This window comes from Lipomyces arxii, assembly GCF_038497795.1.
Source record: "Lipomyces arxii strain Phaff 12-163 unplaced genomic scaffold V1512scaffold_3, whole genome shotgun sequence".
Lineage (NCBI taxonomy): Eukaryota > Fungi > Ascomycota > Lipomycetes > Lipomycetales > Lipomycetaceae > Lipomyces > Lipomyces arxii.
This window is the reverse complement of record NW_027117702.1, coordinates 443,168-457,053: the sequence shown is the minus strand read 5'-3', so window position 1 is coordinate 457,053 and position 13,886 is coordinate 443,168. Positions and strand designations below refer to the sequence as shown.

The 13,886-nt window shown below is 43.2% G+C and overlaps 8 protein-coding genes across 8 annotated transcripts; 6 read left to right on the top strand and 2 right to left on the bottom strand.

The window, feature by feature from the left end:
- Positions 1 to 7: 7 nt before the first annotated feature.
- V1512DRAFT_259211 (uncharacterized protein) lies at positions 8 to 1,598 on the bottom strand. Its single transcript, XM_066915599.1, has one exon. It carries the CDS (start codon positions 1,307 to 1,309, stop codon positions 239 to 241), a length of 1,071 nt encoding a protein of 356 aa, XP_066773040.1. The 5' UTR covers positions 1,310 to 1,598; the 3' UTR covers positions 8 to 238.
- Positions 1,599 to 2,283: 685 nt separating this feature from the next.
- V1512DRAFT_246184 (uncharacterized protein) lies at positions 2,284 to 2,706 on the top strand (the record flags this gene model as incomplete). The annotated part of the gene is made up of 3 exons (XM_066914416.1): positions 2,284 to 2,338; positions 2,391 to 2,471; positions 2,525 to 2,706. The coding sequence occupies 3 exons, from the start codon at positions 2,284 to 2,286 to the stop codon at positions 2,704 to 2,706; spliced, it is 318 nt and encodes a 105-aa protein (XP_066773039.1).
- Positions 2,707 to 3,431: 725 nt separating this feature from the next.
- V1512DRAFT_246183 (uncharacterized protein) lies at positions 3,432 to 4,008 on the top strand (the record flags this gene model as incomplete). Its single annotated transcript, XM_066914415.1, has 3 exons — positions 3,432 to 3,510; positions 3,565 to 3,621; positions 3,674 to 4,008. The coding sequence occupies 3 exons, from the start codon at positions 3,432 to 3,434 to the stop codon at positions 4,006 to 4,008; spliced, it is 471 nt and encodes a 156-aa protein (XP_066773038.1).
- A 298-nt stretch (positions 4,009 to 4,306) lies between these two features.
- Positions 4,307 to 6,570, top strand: V1512DRAFT_100727 (uncharacterized protein). Its single transcript, XM_066912854.1, has 2 exons — positions 4,307 to 4,708; positions 4,764 to 6,570. The coding sequence occupies exons 1-2, from the start codon at positions 4,565 to 4,567 to the stop codon at positions 6,363 to 6,365; spliced, it is 1,746 nt and encodes a 581-aa protein (XP_066773037.1). The 5' UTR covers positions 4,307 to 4,564; the 3' UTR covers positions 6,366 to 6,570.
- A 138-nt stretch (positions 6,571 to 6,708) lies between these two features.
- V1512DRAFT_259203 (uncharacterized protein) lies at positions 6,709 to 7,635 on the top strand. The gene has a single exon (XM_066915598.1). It carries the CDS (start codon positions 6,776 to 6,778, stop codon positions 7,526 to 7,528), a length of 753 nt encoding a protein of 250 aa, XP_066773036.1. The 5' UTR covers positions 6,709 to 6,775; the 3' UTR covers positions 7,529 to 7,635.
- On the bottom strand, positions 7,599 to 8,387 carry V1512DRAFT_203753 (HAD-like domain-containing protein; the record flags this gene model as incomplete). The annotated part of the gene is made up of 6 exons (XM_066913305.1): positions 7,599 to 7,804; positions 7,857 to 7,940; positions 7,987 to 8,090; positions 8,139 to 8,206; positions 8,260 to 8,261; positions 8,321 to 8,387. 6 exons carry the CDS (start codon positions 8,385 to 8,387, stop codon positions 7,599 to 7,601), a joined length of 531 nt encoding a protein of 176 aa, XP_066773035.1.
- A 167-nt stretch (positions 8,388 to 8,554) lies between these two features.
- On the top strand, positions 8,555 to 11,086 carry V1512DRAFT_259195 (uncharacterized protein). Its single transcript, XM_066915597.1, has one exon. The coding sequence runs from the start codon at positions 8,677 to 8,679 to the stop codon at positions 10,993 to 10,995; it is 2,319 nt and encodes a 772-aa protein (XP_066773034.1). The 5' UTR covers positions 8,555 to 8,676; the 3' UTR covers positions 10,996 to 11,086.
- Positions 11,087 to 13,161: 2,075 nt separating this feature from the next.
- On the top strand, positions 13,162 to 13,845 carry V1512DRAFT_196287 (CWC16 protein; the record flags this gene model as incomplete). Its single annotated transcript, XM_066913160.1, has 2 exons — positions 13,162 to 13,437; positions 13,486 to 13,845. Coding segments are annotated over 2 exons (636 nt in total), but the record flags the coding sequence as incomplete, so codon positions are not given.
- Positions 13,846 to 13,886: the final 41 nt, after the last annotated feature.

Sequence of the window (13,886 nt, the reverse complement as noted above, 5' to 3'; positions counted from 1 at the left end):
AACGGTTGTCAGTTGTGGCGGTGCCTTTGTCTTCCATTATACGCTAAACTTTAAATTATATTTTATTTCTGTTCGTACCGAAACTACTCATAAAGCTTGGGTCACTATAAAAAAATGAATTTTTAAAGTTATTTGTACCATGAAAATTCTTAACACAATCAAATTATATCATACCCTTTTACTCCTTATAACGCCAAATAAATAGTCGTGAAAATAAGTCTATGTATAAATATTTGACCTATACAGTCATAGTACTCGAAACACTTCTATTGCGCTGTAATAATATCCGACTACGTCGTAATAATGTACCGGTTAACTTGCCCAAGTGACGGTCGTGCGCCTTTGTAGGTTGGCCGGGCTCCGAAGTGCCTCGGACGATACTATGGGCAACAGTTGGTGCAACTGAGCTTGAAGACACGGGCAAAGGTTGGGAAGATGTAGAAATCGCCTGACTCTCCATTTTCTCGAACTGTGGGGGATGTCCAAAAACATCAAGACTTGCAACATAAACTGCTGTAAACACTAAAGCTTCTTCAAACCGAACAACTCCGAGATATCCTCTGCGACGCGACATTTCAATTGCAGTAGACTTAAAGTCAATCGTGTTCCCTTTCAATGTCGCAATCGTTTCCCCACGAACCACAAAGTTCCAGCACTGCTCAAAAGTAAAATCATTTGATCGTGTCCAACGACCGATTCGTTTAATTCCTTCTCGAACTGACTTGGAGACAACGACTATTCCGGCATCAGCGCCGTCACCTTCAGATCTCACAAGCCACTCCAGCTCGCCTTTTCTGTCGAACTTCATGTCATACGAAAAAGCTCTTAGTAATGAATCATGCTTTCCGTGCTCGATGTCGTCACATGAATACACGGAAAACTGAGAACTTTGCTTTTTTGTTCTTCTAATATCAAAGACTGGTATAATTTGGCGTGATGACAACTTCTGAACTTGATACAGCAGTGACCGGTTTGATCCACGCCGAGGTGGGGGTGTTGCAAGAATATAATGCTGACTTGGACTGTTGGAACGTGATTTTGTCTGCATTGGCGTTCCGACGTAAGAGGTTGAAGGAATTGATTCGGATGTTGTAGATAGTCGCCGGACGGGTGCGAAATTGCTTGAATTAATAACCGGACTTGGTCCAAATTGTAATTGACATTGTTCTCGATGTTGAGAGCCTGATACTGAGTTCAGTAGCGTGTTCCGGCTTGCTTTGATAGAAGAAATTTGTATAGAAGATACCATGTTAAGGATTGCATATAGTATAGCAGTTGATAACCAAGATTCTAGTGCCGATACTGTCATAATACAGAAGTGATTTGGTGGTGAACAGACGTGAGCAAAACAGAAAGAAAAAGCAGAGCCGAAGGGTTATAATATAAAGAAAATGATGACTGCTGAGTCTGGCGTACCGCTGCGTTCAGAGTACGACTGCGAACAACCGAGCCGTGCATTGTAAGCTGAGCCACATAGTACGGTCGGCTATATATTGCGCCACGAGCAGCCCGGGCTAAGGAGAATCCGAAATCGAGTCTCCGAACGCGAAACCGCCGAAGGAGTCGGAGAGAATTTGCCCGTTTTTTCTCGTTTGCTCATTTATATTTGTCAGTCGTTGCTCATTAATCACGTCAATGCATTTTTAGCTTATTATCGTTATTATTATATTTGTTAATATTATATTTATTATTACTAGCTCTGTGGGTAAGGGTAGTTTTTACTTCGGACAGTGGTGCGTCAAACACTTACCGGGTCGTTTAACTCAATGTCAATCAACTGATTGATCTCCCACTCGGACTGATTATTCTCCGTCTTTTTCTTCTCCGGTGATGTCAAAGGACCTGCAGATTAAATTAATAATTAATGATTATGTATTGTCTGCAATTGAATAATTCGTAATATAATCTTGATCCCGACACAACACCCATCAATGAACAATTATTCCCAATTTAGAGCTACGATTACTCCATTACTGCACTCTGCTTGTTCAACATTAATCCTTGGCAGGAGATCAGCTGTGATCGCGACAATTCTAGGCATAATAACGTCTATTCTACAATGACTTCGTACGTTAATGGCATAACGTAATGTATTTCAAGCATCGTAAAATCAAACGTGCCGTGGTCAATTGCCTAATTGGGCATACTGATTCGTGAAGCACTTCCAGTTTAGGGCAAGACTTTTAACTACGCGTGCGGACAGACCACTTATCACCAACTATGTATGAACTTACGATTCCAGATTACGATTCTTTTTTTTTTTTTTAAATCAAGTAGAAAAACATGTACATCTCGTCGCAAGGGAATTTTACCGGCGATGATTATGTGGTCAGTGAGAGTATGTCAGTTTGTAATGTATGGGAATCAGAATATAAGTACTCACACGCTAGAATTTGACTGGAATAAATGTAGTCATGAAGCCGGATGCAGAGTCGGTGCGATTATCGGTTTGATTGTATGGATTTTGTTTGGTATGTCAACTAAGCTGGTGAAGCTCAATGGGCATGTCACTGACAAAGTATAGTTGTCTTCATTTTCACATTGATGTTCAAGTTCTTCAAGTTCTTGATATTCCTACCCATCACGGTCTATAGATTTTTGGTTCGGATACGGAACAGATCAGGGCCCGGTGAGGAAATCGCATATGTACCAATACCACAACCGATAATAATACAAGCACCAGCCGAAGTCATTTCACTGAAGTGAATTCTGACATTGGCAGGTCAGTTCTATAGCGCTAAAAGCACTGTAGTAAGGTCTTTGTCGGATTAGCTTGATGACAGCAAGCACATCCGGGAACTAAAAATGCGCCACCGCGTTCTAATCTTTTTGCATAACAAATCGCATCAGTTGCATTACAGCTTGGACACTAAAAGTAATTCTTCTTGTTTTGTAAATATTATGAAATGGATGATTTGGTTTTTGAGGTTACAAATTATTTTGCTCGTATTCGCACTGACACTTGGATTCGGATTCGGATTCGGATTTGTGAACTTAGCCACAAGCTAAATTGAAAAGTAGCGTACGATATCAAGGATGGTGTATACTTATCTAACACTATATTGCGTAGTATTGAAGTGCGAATCGTCAACAACGCCGTAATACTTCATTTGAAGTAAGTACCACGGAAACTAGTCGTTTGTAGATGACGTGACGATTGCATTGTGTACGAGGGGATACGACAGATTAACACAAAGAGATACGGAGATACGACACAACAATCAAAGACTTAAATTCTCAGTTAAGTCAAAGAATAAAGATGGACTATAGTAGTAGTTTATCTGTGTCTCAACAGTGAAAGCGTGGGAGCGCTCATATTTTTAAAGTACTTGACTAGTTTATATTTCATGGCGCAGTGATGACGCAGCTCCTTGAAATTTAATGCCTTCGTGGCATTCCGGTTCCCTTTCGACACAACTTCCAAAGCGCAAATGAGTCCTCAGAAATGCCATGGTAAGCACCATGAGGTGTATTATACGCACGAATCTCACAATTCTGTCACTTCACAAGGTATATTTGTTGTTTATGGCAACATTTTTGACGTATTTTAACTCTGCTTTATAGCCGTTCGACACCACCGTCACTATGGAATACTTGGATTTCTCTCTCAGATTATTTTTCGTACGTATTGTGTGCTCGACAATTGACACAATACAATTCTTACTGCTTTTAGTCTCTATTATAGCCGCGTTAATTTTGTTTGTCTTTCGGCGTATGCAGGCAAGAAGGGCAGCTAGAAGAGCATCTAGACCTCGTCAGGAGCATGAAGCATACACTCCGGTCAGATTAGAAGATCAAGAAAGTGGAATTCATGCTGCATCGCAGTTCACCAGGACAGCGTCTCCAGTGCCGTCGCTACCCGTTGCATCACAACAACTACAGTCTAGTAATACGTCTCTGGACGCAAAAGCAGCTGCTATTGCTTCTCACGAACAGTCCGCTCAGAATGGATCAGAAGGAACATCGGATGAACCGCCACCACCATACGACGCGTCTAATCGGGTGTAAATCAGATTACGTTGACTATTGGTCGCACACTGGAGATAGGAGTAGTTTTGGTTTTATTTAATTATCACATAAGCTACTACGTCATGTAGACACGATGTAATCCTTAATCATTCACTTTCTACTTCCGTTAATGATTTTCAATAGTCAGTTTAAGCTTTGACGGTAAAAACGCGGTATTTACTATCTAGAGCCTCATCATCATGGCGTTCAATTAGGCTCTTAACGGGAACATTACCTTTACAAGTATCCCCACACTAATCCGGGTAACTATCCTCGTGGTCCGTCGTACGCTCCACACGCTCTTGACTTGGCTCTACGTGATAGGGCTTTATTCTCGTGGTCGGCAGTCGGTAACACAAACATAAATCTCCTCGGAATATCTGGACAGCCAGTCACTCACATTTAATCCGGATTTTGAATATATTTGACACGGTTAGCCACCAACTACTCAATTGGAGCTTGAATACAGGACACCGGTTAATTGTCGAATCTGGAACCTTAGATTAGACTATACAGTACTAGAAAAAGCTTTGGGTACACTATAAAACTGAAAAACATGACAAACAAAGCAGGACCATTCTATATTGGTGTCGACGTTGGTACTGGTAGTGCTAGAGCATGCGTCATTGATTCAAAAGGCGAGATCTTAGCCGTTGCTGCTCATGACATCAAAAAATGGGAACCAAAGTCAGGATTTTTTGTGAGTAGATTGAAAGAACTGTCAAAAGCGATTGAGAGCTAACCGTTCTGGAAAGAATCAATCCTCAAACGATATTTGGAATTGCATATGTTTAAGCATAAAGGATATTATGGCAGAGGCAGATATAGACCCGTCGGCTGTGAAAGGAGTCGGTTTTGATGCTACTTGCTCACTTGTTGTCATTAGCGAGAAAGAAGATTCTCCTGTATCAGTTGGTCCCGATTTCAATAATCACGATCAAAATATTGTGCTATGGATGGATCACAGATGTCCTGACGAGACAGCAGAGATCAACGCGACAAATCATATGCTGCTTAAGTACGTCGGTGGACAAATGTCGATTGAGATGGAAATTCCAAAAGTCAAGTGGCTCAAGAACCATATGCCAGCAGGCGAGTTTGAAAAGTGCAAGTTTTACGATCTGGCAGACTACTTGACTCACAAGGCGACAAAGAGCGAAGCTAGGTCGTTCTGCTCAATTGTTTGCAAGCAGGGATATGTGCCTGTTGGCGTTGATGGTAGCATGAAAGGCTGGTCTGCAGATTTTCTGGAAGCAATTGGGCTGCCAGAGCTTGTTGAAGATGACTTTAGGAGAGTAGGTGGTGTGTTGGGTGTGAATGGAACCATTTTGAGCGCCGGAGAGTACCTCGGCGGTCTATGTAAGGAAGCGGCAGCTGAGATGGGCTTGTTACCAGGAACTGCTGTTGGAAGCGGAGTTATTGACGCATACGCTGGTTGGATTGGCACCGTCGCGGCTACCATTAGCGATGAAAAGTGGAACGAGTCTGGCGTTGGTAGCGGGGAAGATCTCGAGGTCGCAACTCATCGCCTGGCAGCTGTGGCAGGAACTAGTACCTGCCACCTGGCAATTACTAAGAACAGTGTTTTTGTTCCTGGTGTGTGGGGTCCTTACCGAGACGTTTTGTTACCAAACTATTGGATGGCCGAGGGTGGTCAGTCAGCTACTGGTGCTTTGCTTCACCATGTTTTAACTTCACATCCGGCGTACTCTGAAGCAATAGCATTCGCAAAACAAGCTGGTGTTTCAGTGTTTGAATATTTGAACAGCCGTATCGTTGAAATGCAAAAAGAACAGGGTTTGCCTACTGTTGAGCATTTATTAAAACATTATTTCTACTACGGAGATTTGTACGGTAACCGTTCACCTATTGCATCTGAAAAGATGACAGGAGCGGTAGTGGGCATGACAATGGATATCTCTGTCGACGCGCTTGCCATATCGTACTTAGCGGCAGTTGAGTTCATTGGGTTACAGACTCGTCATATCATTACGACTTTGAACGACGCTGGACATCAAATCACCAGCATCTTTCTGTCTGGTGGGCAATGCAGAAACTCAATCTTAACTTCCTTGATGGCGACATGTACGGGAATGCCAGTTGTGATTCCCAAATACATTGACGCGGCAGTCGTGCTTGGTGCAGCAATGCTGGGTGCCAAAGCTGGCTCGGCCGACAAGAACGGTTACACCACCGGTCTGTGGGACATAATGAAGAACATGAGCGGTCCCGGCCGAGTAGTTTACCCTACAGAGAACTTGAGCGAGAAGAAGCTTGTTGACATTAAATTTAAAATATTTTTGGACATGGCTCAAAGACAGCAGGACTACCGTGCGATGATTGACGGCATAGAATAAGGTTTAGACTGGAAGCCATTTATATTAATATAAATTATTCAGCGATTCGAACAATCTCTTTTTCCTCACAGTATGTCAGAGTTGAAGATGCGTCATAGTGTAGAAATTGAAGGACTGCAGAAACGTGGTTAATTAAGATTATTGATTTGTCTCAACTGAACTACAATCTGTCGAAGAGAGTACAAGATGATGTATGAGGATGATGTGAAAAGCTTTGTTTTGGCTGTGCGGCTGAATCTTGTACCGGCCGAACTTGTTTCTAGTGCGAGCTCATGGAGGCTAACTGAAGCGATCCCGGCCGACCATGACATCAAAGTATAAATACAAGCGTATAGTCTCATTGTTTCAAAGTCTGTAATTTTCTAAACCCATTCCTTTTATTATAAATAGCTTACAGTACACTTCATAATATGGCTTTAGCTGGCAAGACAGTTATCATTACTGGAGGCGGAAAGAATCTTGGAGCTTTGACTGCAAATGTTCTTGCACCGTTGGGATCTCCCAACTTTGTTCTCCACTACCATTCTGCGTCAGACAAAAGTAAGACCGAAGAGGTTGCAAAAGAGCTCACGAAGAAGTACGGATCAAAGGCTGTAATTTTCCAGGGAGCATTGGAAAAGCCGAAAGATGTCGAAGCGCTGTTTAAATTGGCAAAAGACACCTTTGGCAAGGTCGACATTGCGATTAACAATGCCGGTATGGTCTTAAAGAAGCCATTTGCAGAGATCACAGAGGAAGAGTACGATGTCATGTTCAACGTCAACTCTAAAGGCGCGTTCTTTTTCATTCAGCAAGCTGGCAAGGATCTTGCCGACGGCGGGAAAATAGTGACAATCTTGACTTCCCTCCTTGCAGCCTTCACTGCATTCTACTCTGTCTATGCCGGATCAAAGGCCCCAGTCGAGCATTTCTGCAGGGCCGCAGCCAAGGAGTTTGGACCTCGCGGGATCTCGGTCAACAACATTGCGCCTGGCCCAATGGACACCCCATTTTTCTACGGCCAAGAAAGTCCTGACTCGGTCGCCTATAATAAATCAGCTTCCATGAATGGTCAACTGACAGACATCAAGGACATCGCTCCTATTGTCAAGTTCTTGATCACTGAAGGATGGTGGATCAACGGACAAACTATCTTTGCGAACGGCGCTTACACCACTCGCTAAATGTACAGCTGTTTTGCTTATTCTGGGATTGCTTTATTGTTGGGAAAATATGGTCTATGTAAAAATATTATCAGTACTCTATACCGGCATATTGATGCCATTCGTAAACTGCTTCGTTCAACAGAGGCCAAGTAACTCCTTCGTGCACGTATTTGAATTTGACACCTAGTTTGTGTTCAACTTCTTTGTTTCGTGATTCATCGTCAAAAAACAGCATGTCTTTATAGTCTATACCCGTGGCGTTCTTAATAAACGTGAAATGAGTGATCTTTGTGCCTGCATTTGTTATAAGTATATTCTGCAATTAAGTTGATCAGATACTACAAACCTGGATAAATCTCTAAAACGTCGAAATAATCTATTGCCCTCTGGCCATTAATATGTATCAATTTAAGCATGCTCTTTGCCAAATCTGCAACGAATAAGTGTTGAACTGCAGACAAAGCCAACGAACCAACCTGGTGCAGACGTCCTACTAGCAGCCGCAATCTTCACACCTCGTGCTTTCAATTCGGCTATGATCTCAGGCACGTCATCGTAGAATGCCATTTTCTGCCCACGTCTGGTTGCCGAATTAATTAACCAAACTATTGCTCCAACAAAAACGAACCTGTCAACAACTGTACTTGTATCCGGCCCTTTGTAAACTGGTGGTGAAATGTGAGTGTCGCACCAGCACTGTTAGATTTGTCAGAGTCGTACATATGCAGACACTTTTTGATCGTACGTACGGCTAGAGGTGAGTCAGTGCTACTGGCGCTTTGATTGTTAACTCTGTAATATTGAACGTACGCCATAGAGTATAATCCAGATCGAAAACAACTATTTTCGGTAATGGTACGTCCGCCGGAATCTCCATCATGCCACAATTTGTTTACTTCGTTTCATTCTATATTATTGTTGCCCCTGTTATGTTGAGCTCTTTGGACAGACTCAAAAAGTTTTATGTTTACGTAACTCCAAATTAGGTTCTGAGACACTTTTAAAGTTTAAGGTTGCAGAGTACCGAGTATCATCTTTAAATAGCATAAACAAAGGCCCAACCTTTAACAAAACATTCACCGCTTACTCAAGATTCTCTCGTCAAGAGTCAAGAGCCATTACGAGACCTTCGTTGGTCATTCGGCGGCTTTTCTTTTAAAAATTTAATGGCGCCTTTCAAACTACGGCTGCACAAGAAAAAGACTGAATCAGAAGGCAGAGATGCCAGAATCGACGACCCTACTGAACAGCAGCAGGCTCTCAAATCTACAATCATCCAAGTGCAGTACCCTGATTCTGCTGCGGATGGCGCGAGTTACATTATGAACCGGCGAGAAAGTTATTACAGCAAGTTTAATGGCGAAAATGTCCCTCAGGGCGGACTCATCAGTCTGGTGCCGTCAACTATTCCTGACGACCAAATTCAAAGCCAAAAACCGATCCCGCCGCATATACGGCAAAGATCCTCTGTTTCGTTCAATGAACTGGATAGTGAACAAATTACACGCATACGCAAAGCCGAAGACGTCGCGGCAATGCATAATGTGAACATGAGGATTGGAGCAGAAAGAGACACCGCCATGGCAACCTACAGAACTGACTCCTATGAGTCTTACGAGCAAAGACCTGTAGTTGATGAGTCTTCCAATTTGCCTGTGTCATATCCCGTTGAAGAGACGTTGCCAAGTGGAGCTTTGGACGTTGCAAGTGAAGGCAGTCTCGAGAACGACAACGACAACTCTAGTGAATTTTCGTTTGTGCAAGGAGACTCTATATCTACTGGTGAAGTGGCCGGCTTTGATGAAGTTTCTAGCCAGAATGTGTCCCCACCTTTGCTAGAGGTTCTGCATCCACTTCCGCGGCATTTGTCAAACATCACAAAAATGTCAGACGCGGCTGCATCCGGAGACAACCTAGATTATCAAGATGGTACTATACCCAAACCACAAGTGATTTCGGTGGGTCACCATCCTGGAGACGATCTGCCATCAAGCGCTAGCACTCAGTCAGTCTCGAATTTGAACATGCGTTATCCAGCCCCGATTCCTGCTCGCATCAAGCTTCCGCCGTTATTGTCAAAACGCAAAAGCGCAATGTCTCTCAACGCGTCCGCAAGTACTTCGCCAACAAAATCTACTCTGCAGAACTCTTTTACGTTTCCAATGACAGCGCCGATGGAGCAACGGCTGTTGGACGACGGAGACAGTGCGTCTGATGCGTCAATGCCGGATACACCTGGATTGATGTCCAAGTTACCAAACCCTCACCAGGCTTTGGATGAGCTTTTGGACAATTGGGACAAGGCAGGCTCGACCATGGAACCTTTCACTCCGAACACGGAGCTCCCGATTGTTGACGGACCGCGGTCTTTGATTCATGAGCTCGAGGAACGTAAGATACAGCAGAAAGCCCGGCAGAAGAACACGGTGTATTCGGACAAAACTACTTTGTTGCAGATGGATGAGGTTATAAGGCGTGGTCAGGACAATCGACGAAGCGTGTTTAACTCTAACGGAGTCCTCAGTGCACCGGCAGTGAAAGCAGGTGAAGATGAGTTGCTGTTGGGAGTAATTTACAATAACAGATACGATCCTTCAAATACTCGTGTGACCAGTACCGTGCCTGAAGCTGGTCACCGGCCGTCTCTAACGTCCACGCGGGCGCTCGATACCGAGATGATGACAGACCACCGTCGTCGCTCGTCAGGGCAGTCTGTTTTTTCCCGAGCTCAGACACTTGAGACCAGCACCCCGTCGCAACAGGAGCACCGACGGAAAGAGTCTTGGGCGTCAACTCGCAGCGGAGGTGCTCCGTTTGGAGCAATCATGCCGGAGGAGCCTCGTACGATCAGTCGACTGAACCTGCATGACCCGTCACCGCCAAGTAGCGGGATGCTGAACATGCGGATGGAAGCGAAGTCGCCTAATATGTACAGCATGTCTGGTCGCGACATGTCGTCTTCTAATCTTGACCGCCAATCAATGTACCAGTATCCGTCCGCGCCAGTGTCGCAGCCGGGATATTATCCGCCCCTGTCACGTCCGGCTTCTGTGTACGGCTACCACGTAGCGCCGCCACAACAGCAGCAACCGGTGCAGACCCAGCAGTTGTACAGACCGCCACAGCAAACGGGCACGCAGTACGTTCCGCAGAACGGACACTATCGTGAGAATATATTCATACCATCGTCCGCTCCGACAAACACTATCCGTTCGTCCCAGATGAATAGCGAGGAAGCACTATTCAAGCGGATGCGACAACGCGAATCAGCCATGATGAGACATCCTACCGGTCAGCTGCAAGGCCCGGTGCAGGTATCGATGATGACACGTGAAGGCCAAGAAATGATGCAGTACCAGCAACAATTTGCTCGCCAAAACATGGCGCCGCTGCCACCTTCGCGAGTGAGTGTACATGCCATCAGTCCCATAGAGCCGATAAACAGACGGATGGAGGTTGTTGAGAGATGGAGACAAAGTACGTGATTTATGATTAACGATGTTTATGAGCGCAGTTGGATATTTTTGTTGTAGCATAATCTTTGTAATAATAATTTGGTTTGTTTGTTTATTGCAATTTTTAACAATGTTGATTAGTCCATGGTTTCATCTTTTAAACTGGCAGTTCTCTTCTACCAGCCAAGCGCACCTGGTGATGGACTTGTGACAACTTAAACGCAGCCTGGAAAATTTCCAGGAAATTTACCGTGAAGCCCACAGTGTCTATGCGTGCGTTAACGTACGTTCTCGTGTGTCTCTAATAGGTTGCGTGCAGGCATCTTTTTCTATTCAATCCAGCCGCTGTAGCATAAAATTTAAATACTGTGTTATATCGAAAAAAAATCAGTTGTTCTTTAACAAGCTTTCTTACTCTGGGTCCCTCTTCTTCGACAAATCTTGTTTGTGTATAGATTGTGCATAATTTTCTTTTTTTCTTTTTTTCTTTTTTTCTTTTTTTCTTTTTTTCTTTTTTTCTTTTTTTATGACGTTTGGACGTTGAGTTATTAGGTTTAAAGTTTCTGCTTGCCAGTAAAGTTGCGCAGGCACTTGTATGTTTGGCCAGCTTAAACCGATTAAGATTCTGTTACAATTTGTCGCAGAAGTGATTACTTTAGCGTCTAAATTTTAACGTCAAATACTCTTTTGCTCGATTGAAAACTCTTGACCATTAATTATTTAGTAGTGCGATGAATGTACGTAAGCCCCTGATTTCGTACGTCACTCGCGGCTGAGTGGCGTACGTACTACAAACGAGTCACCGCAGCGTATTCAATGCGTCAAAGTGTAGAATTCCTTGCAATCCAAGTTTAAATGATAGTACACAAGCTTAGCAATGTTTAATAACTTGCCTCGACTACTTGTAGTAGGATTTGACCTGAAACGGACGATGATGTTGCGCGAGATTCTCACACTGTAGTAATACGATGTCGTGCTGTAGCTCTTCTAAGCTGGTGCGACGCCATTAGTGTATTTACTCTTTAAATTAATAAGCTCAACTGATTTATATAAAGAAGATCTTTAGTTGTTTGCTTCTTCTCGTGTTCTTCATGCGAATACATCTTAAAGAAACTTAATAGTTCTACCTACTTTCGTGTCAAGTCAAGTCGATATTACCACCTAAATAGGAAAGGTCGATATTACTATCTAGATAGGAAATAGTCAGGTATTGCATAATTGTGAAATCTACATGTAAATTCCTTTCGTAGCCATGATTATCATCAGTCAAGTCTTAGCAACCCCTCTCTTCTCATTTAATTTGGCTAGTAAATCAACATTTCTAAATATTTAGTTATGACTAAAGTCAGTGTGTCACAAAATTTGGCTGCCCAAAGAAACTAGTAAACATTATAACTAATTGAACGTGGTGCACAAAATTGACAAATCTTGTGCTAGACTCTCTAGTTACTTTTAAGCTGTAACTATATGAACTTGCGGGGAAGATCCCAAATCGATCGAAGCAACTTTGTAATTGCTGCAAATATATTGACACATAAATACTTTCCAGTAATCTGTGACGTCAAATCAGAACAGCTTTCCAACTTTCGATTACTGTTATATTTATAGCCTATTTGTACAACCAAGATATACATACTTATGGCTCGCAACTTTTAACGAATAAGTGTAAATTTTCAACTCCTGTAACTATGACCAAACAGAAAGCATCTCTACGGAGCCCGTCTGAAGGCCAACACGTCGATTAAAACGGGCGCGGCTTATCAAATGAAGCATATTTTACCTATGACTTCTTAAAAAAATGGCTGTTATAATGATAAAAAAAAATACAGCACATGCGGTTTCAGTTTCCTACGTAGTCTTCTAGGATACCAATTCTATTTGGTGTCTCATTTCTCTATTGAGATCTTTCCTAACTTGATCTCTTAACAGAAATCTTTTGCTGCCTAGTCATGCCATGTCACAAGTTACGTAAAAAAATGTGTCCACAGCGTTAACAAAACAATCTTTTCTGAGTCATCCAAGTGCATATAAAGCACATTAATGTGTATTTAAGACTTATACATAAAAACACCTTTGTTTTTTAAAGCACACCAAACCCGCATAAACAGGTAAGCACAGGTCAATCGACTTACATAGTTAGTCGCCCACATCTCGCAAGATTTCTAGTCATTCACTCACGACACTTATAATCACAAAATGGCAGAACGAAAAATCATAAACAAGTATTACCCCCCAAACTTTGATCCGTCTAAGATCACTCGGCGCAAACGTGCCCCGGGCGAGGCTTCAAAGTTGCAGACTGTAAGACTGATGACACCGTTTTCAATGAAGTGCAGCAACTGCGGCGAGTACATTTACAAGGGCAAGAAGTTTAACGCAAGGAAGGAGAATACCGGTGAGCAGTATCTCGGAATTTCGATTTTACGATTTCATATACGATGCACGCGCTGCGCAGCCGAGATTACATTTAAAGTGCGTAAACCAGTGCGAGTGTAAAATTTCATACTAATTTTACGCTAGACCGACCCCAAAAACTCAGACTATGTTGCTGAACGCGGTGCAGCGCGGAATTTCGAGCCATGGCGTGACCCAGAGCACAAAGACGAGACACAAGACGAACGGCTGGATAGACTTGAGCGGGAAGAACAAGAAGCAGAGCAAAACGTGATGGAGGAGCTGGAAACTAAGGTTGTTGACGCCAAACGAGAGATGGAGATTGCGGACGCAATTGACGAGCTTCGGACCCGAAACGCATTGAATGAGCATGTGAATCCTGAAGCCGTGCTTGATAAAATTAGACAAGAAAAAGTCGTGGAAATTACAGAGATCCAGAAACGACTGGAAGAAGAAGATGCAGAAACAGCGAGAAAAGCGTTTGCAGAAGCTCGTAAACGGTCAGCGTCTGCAGAAACCGAAAAGGA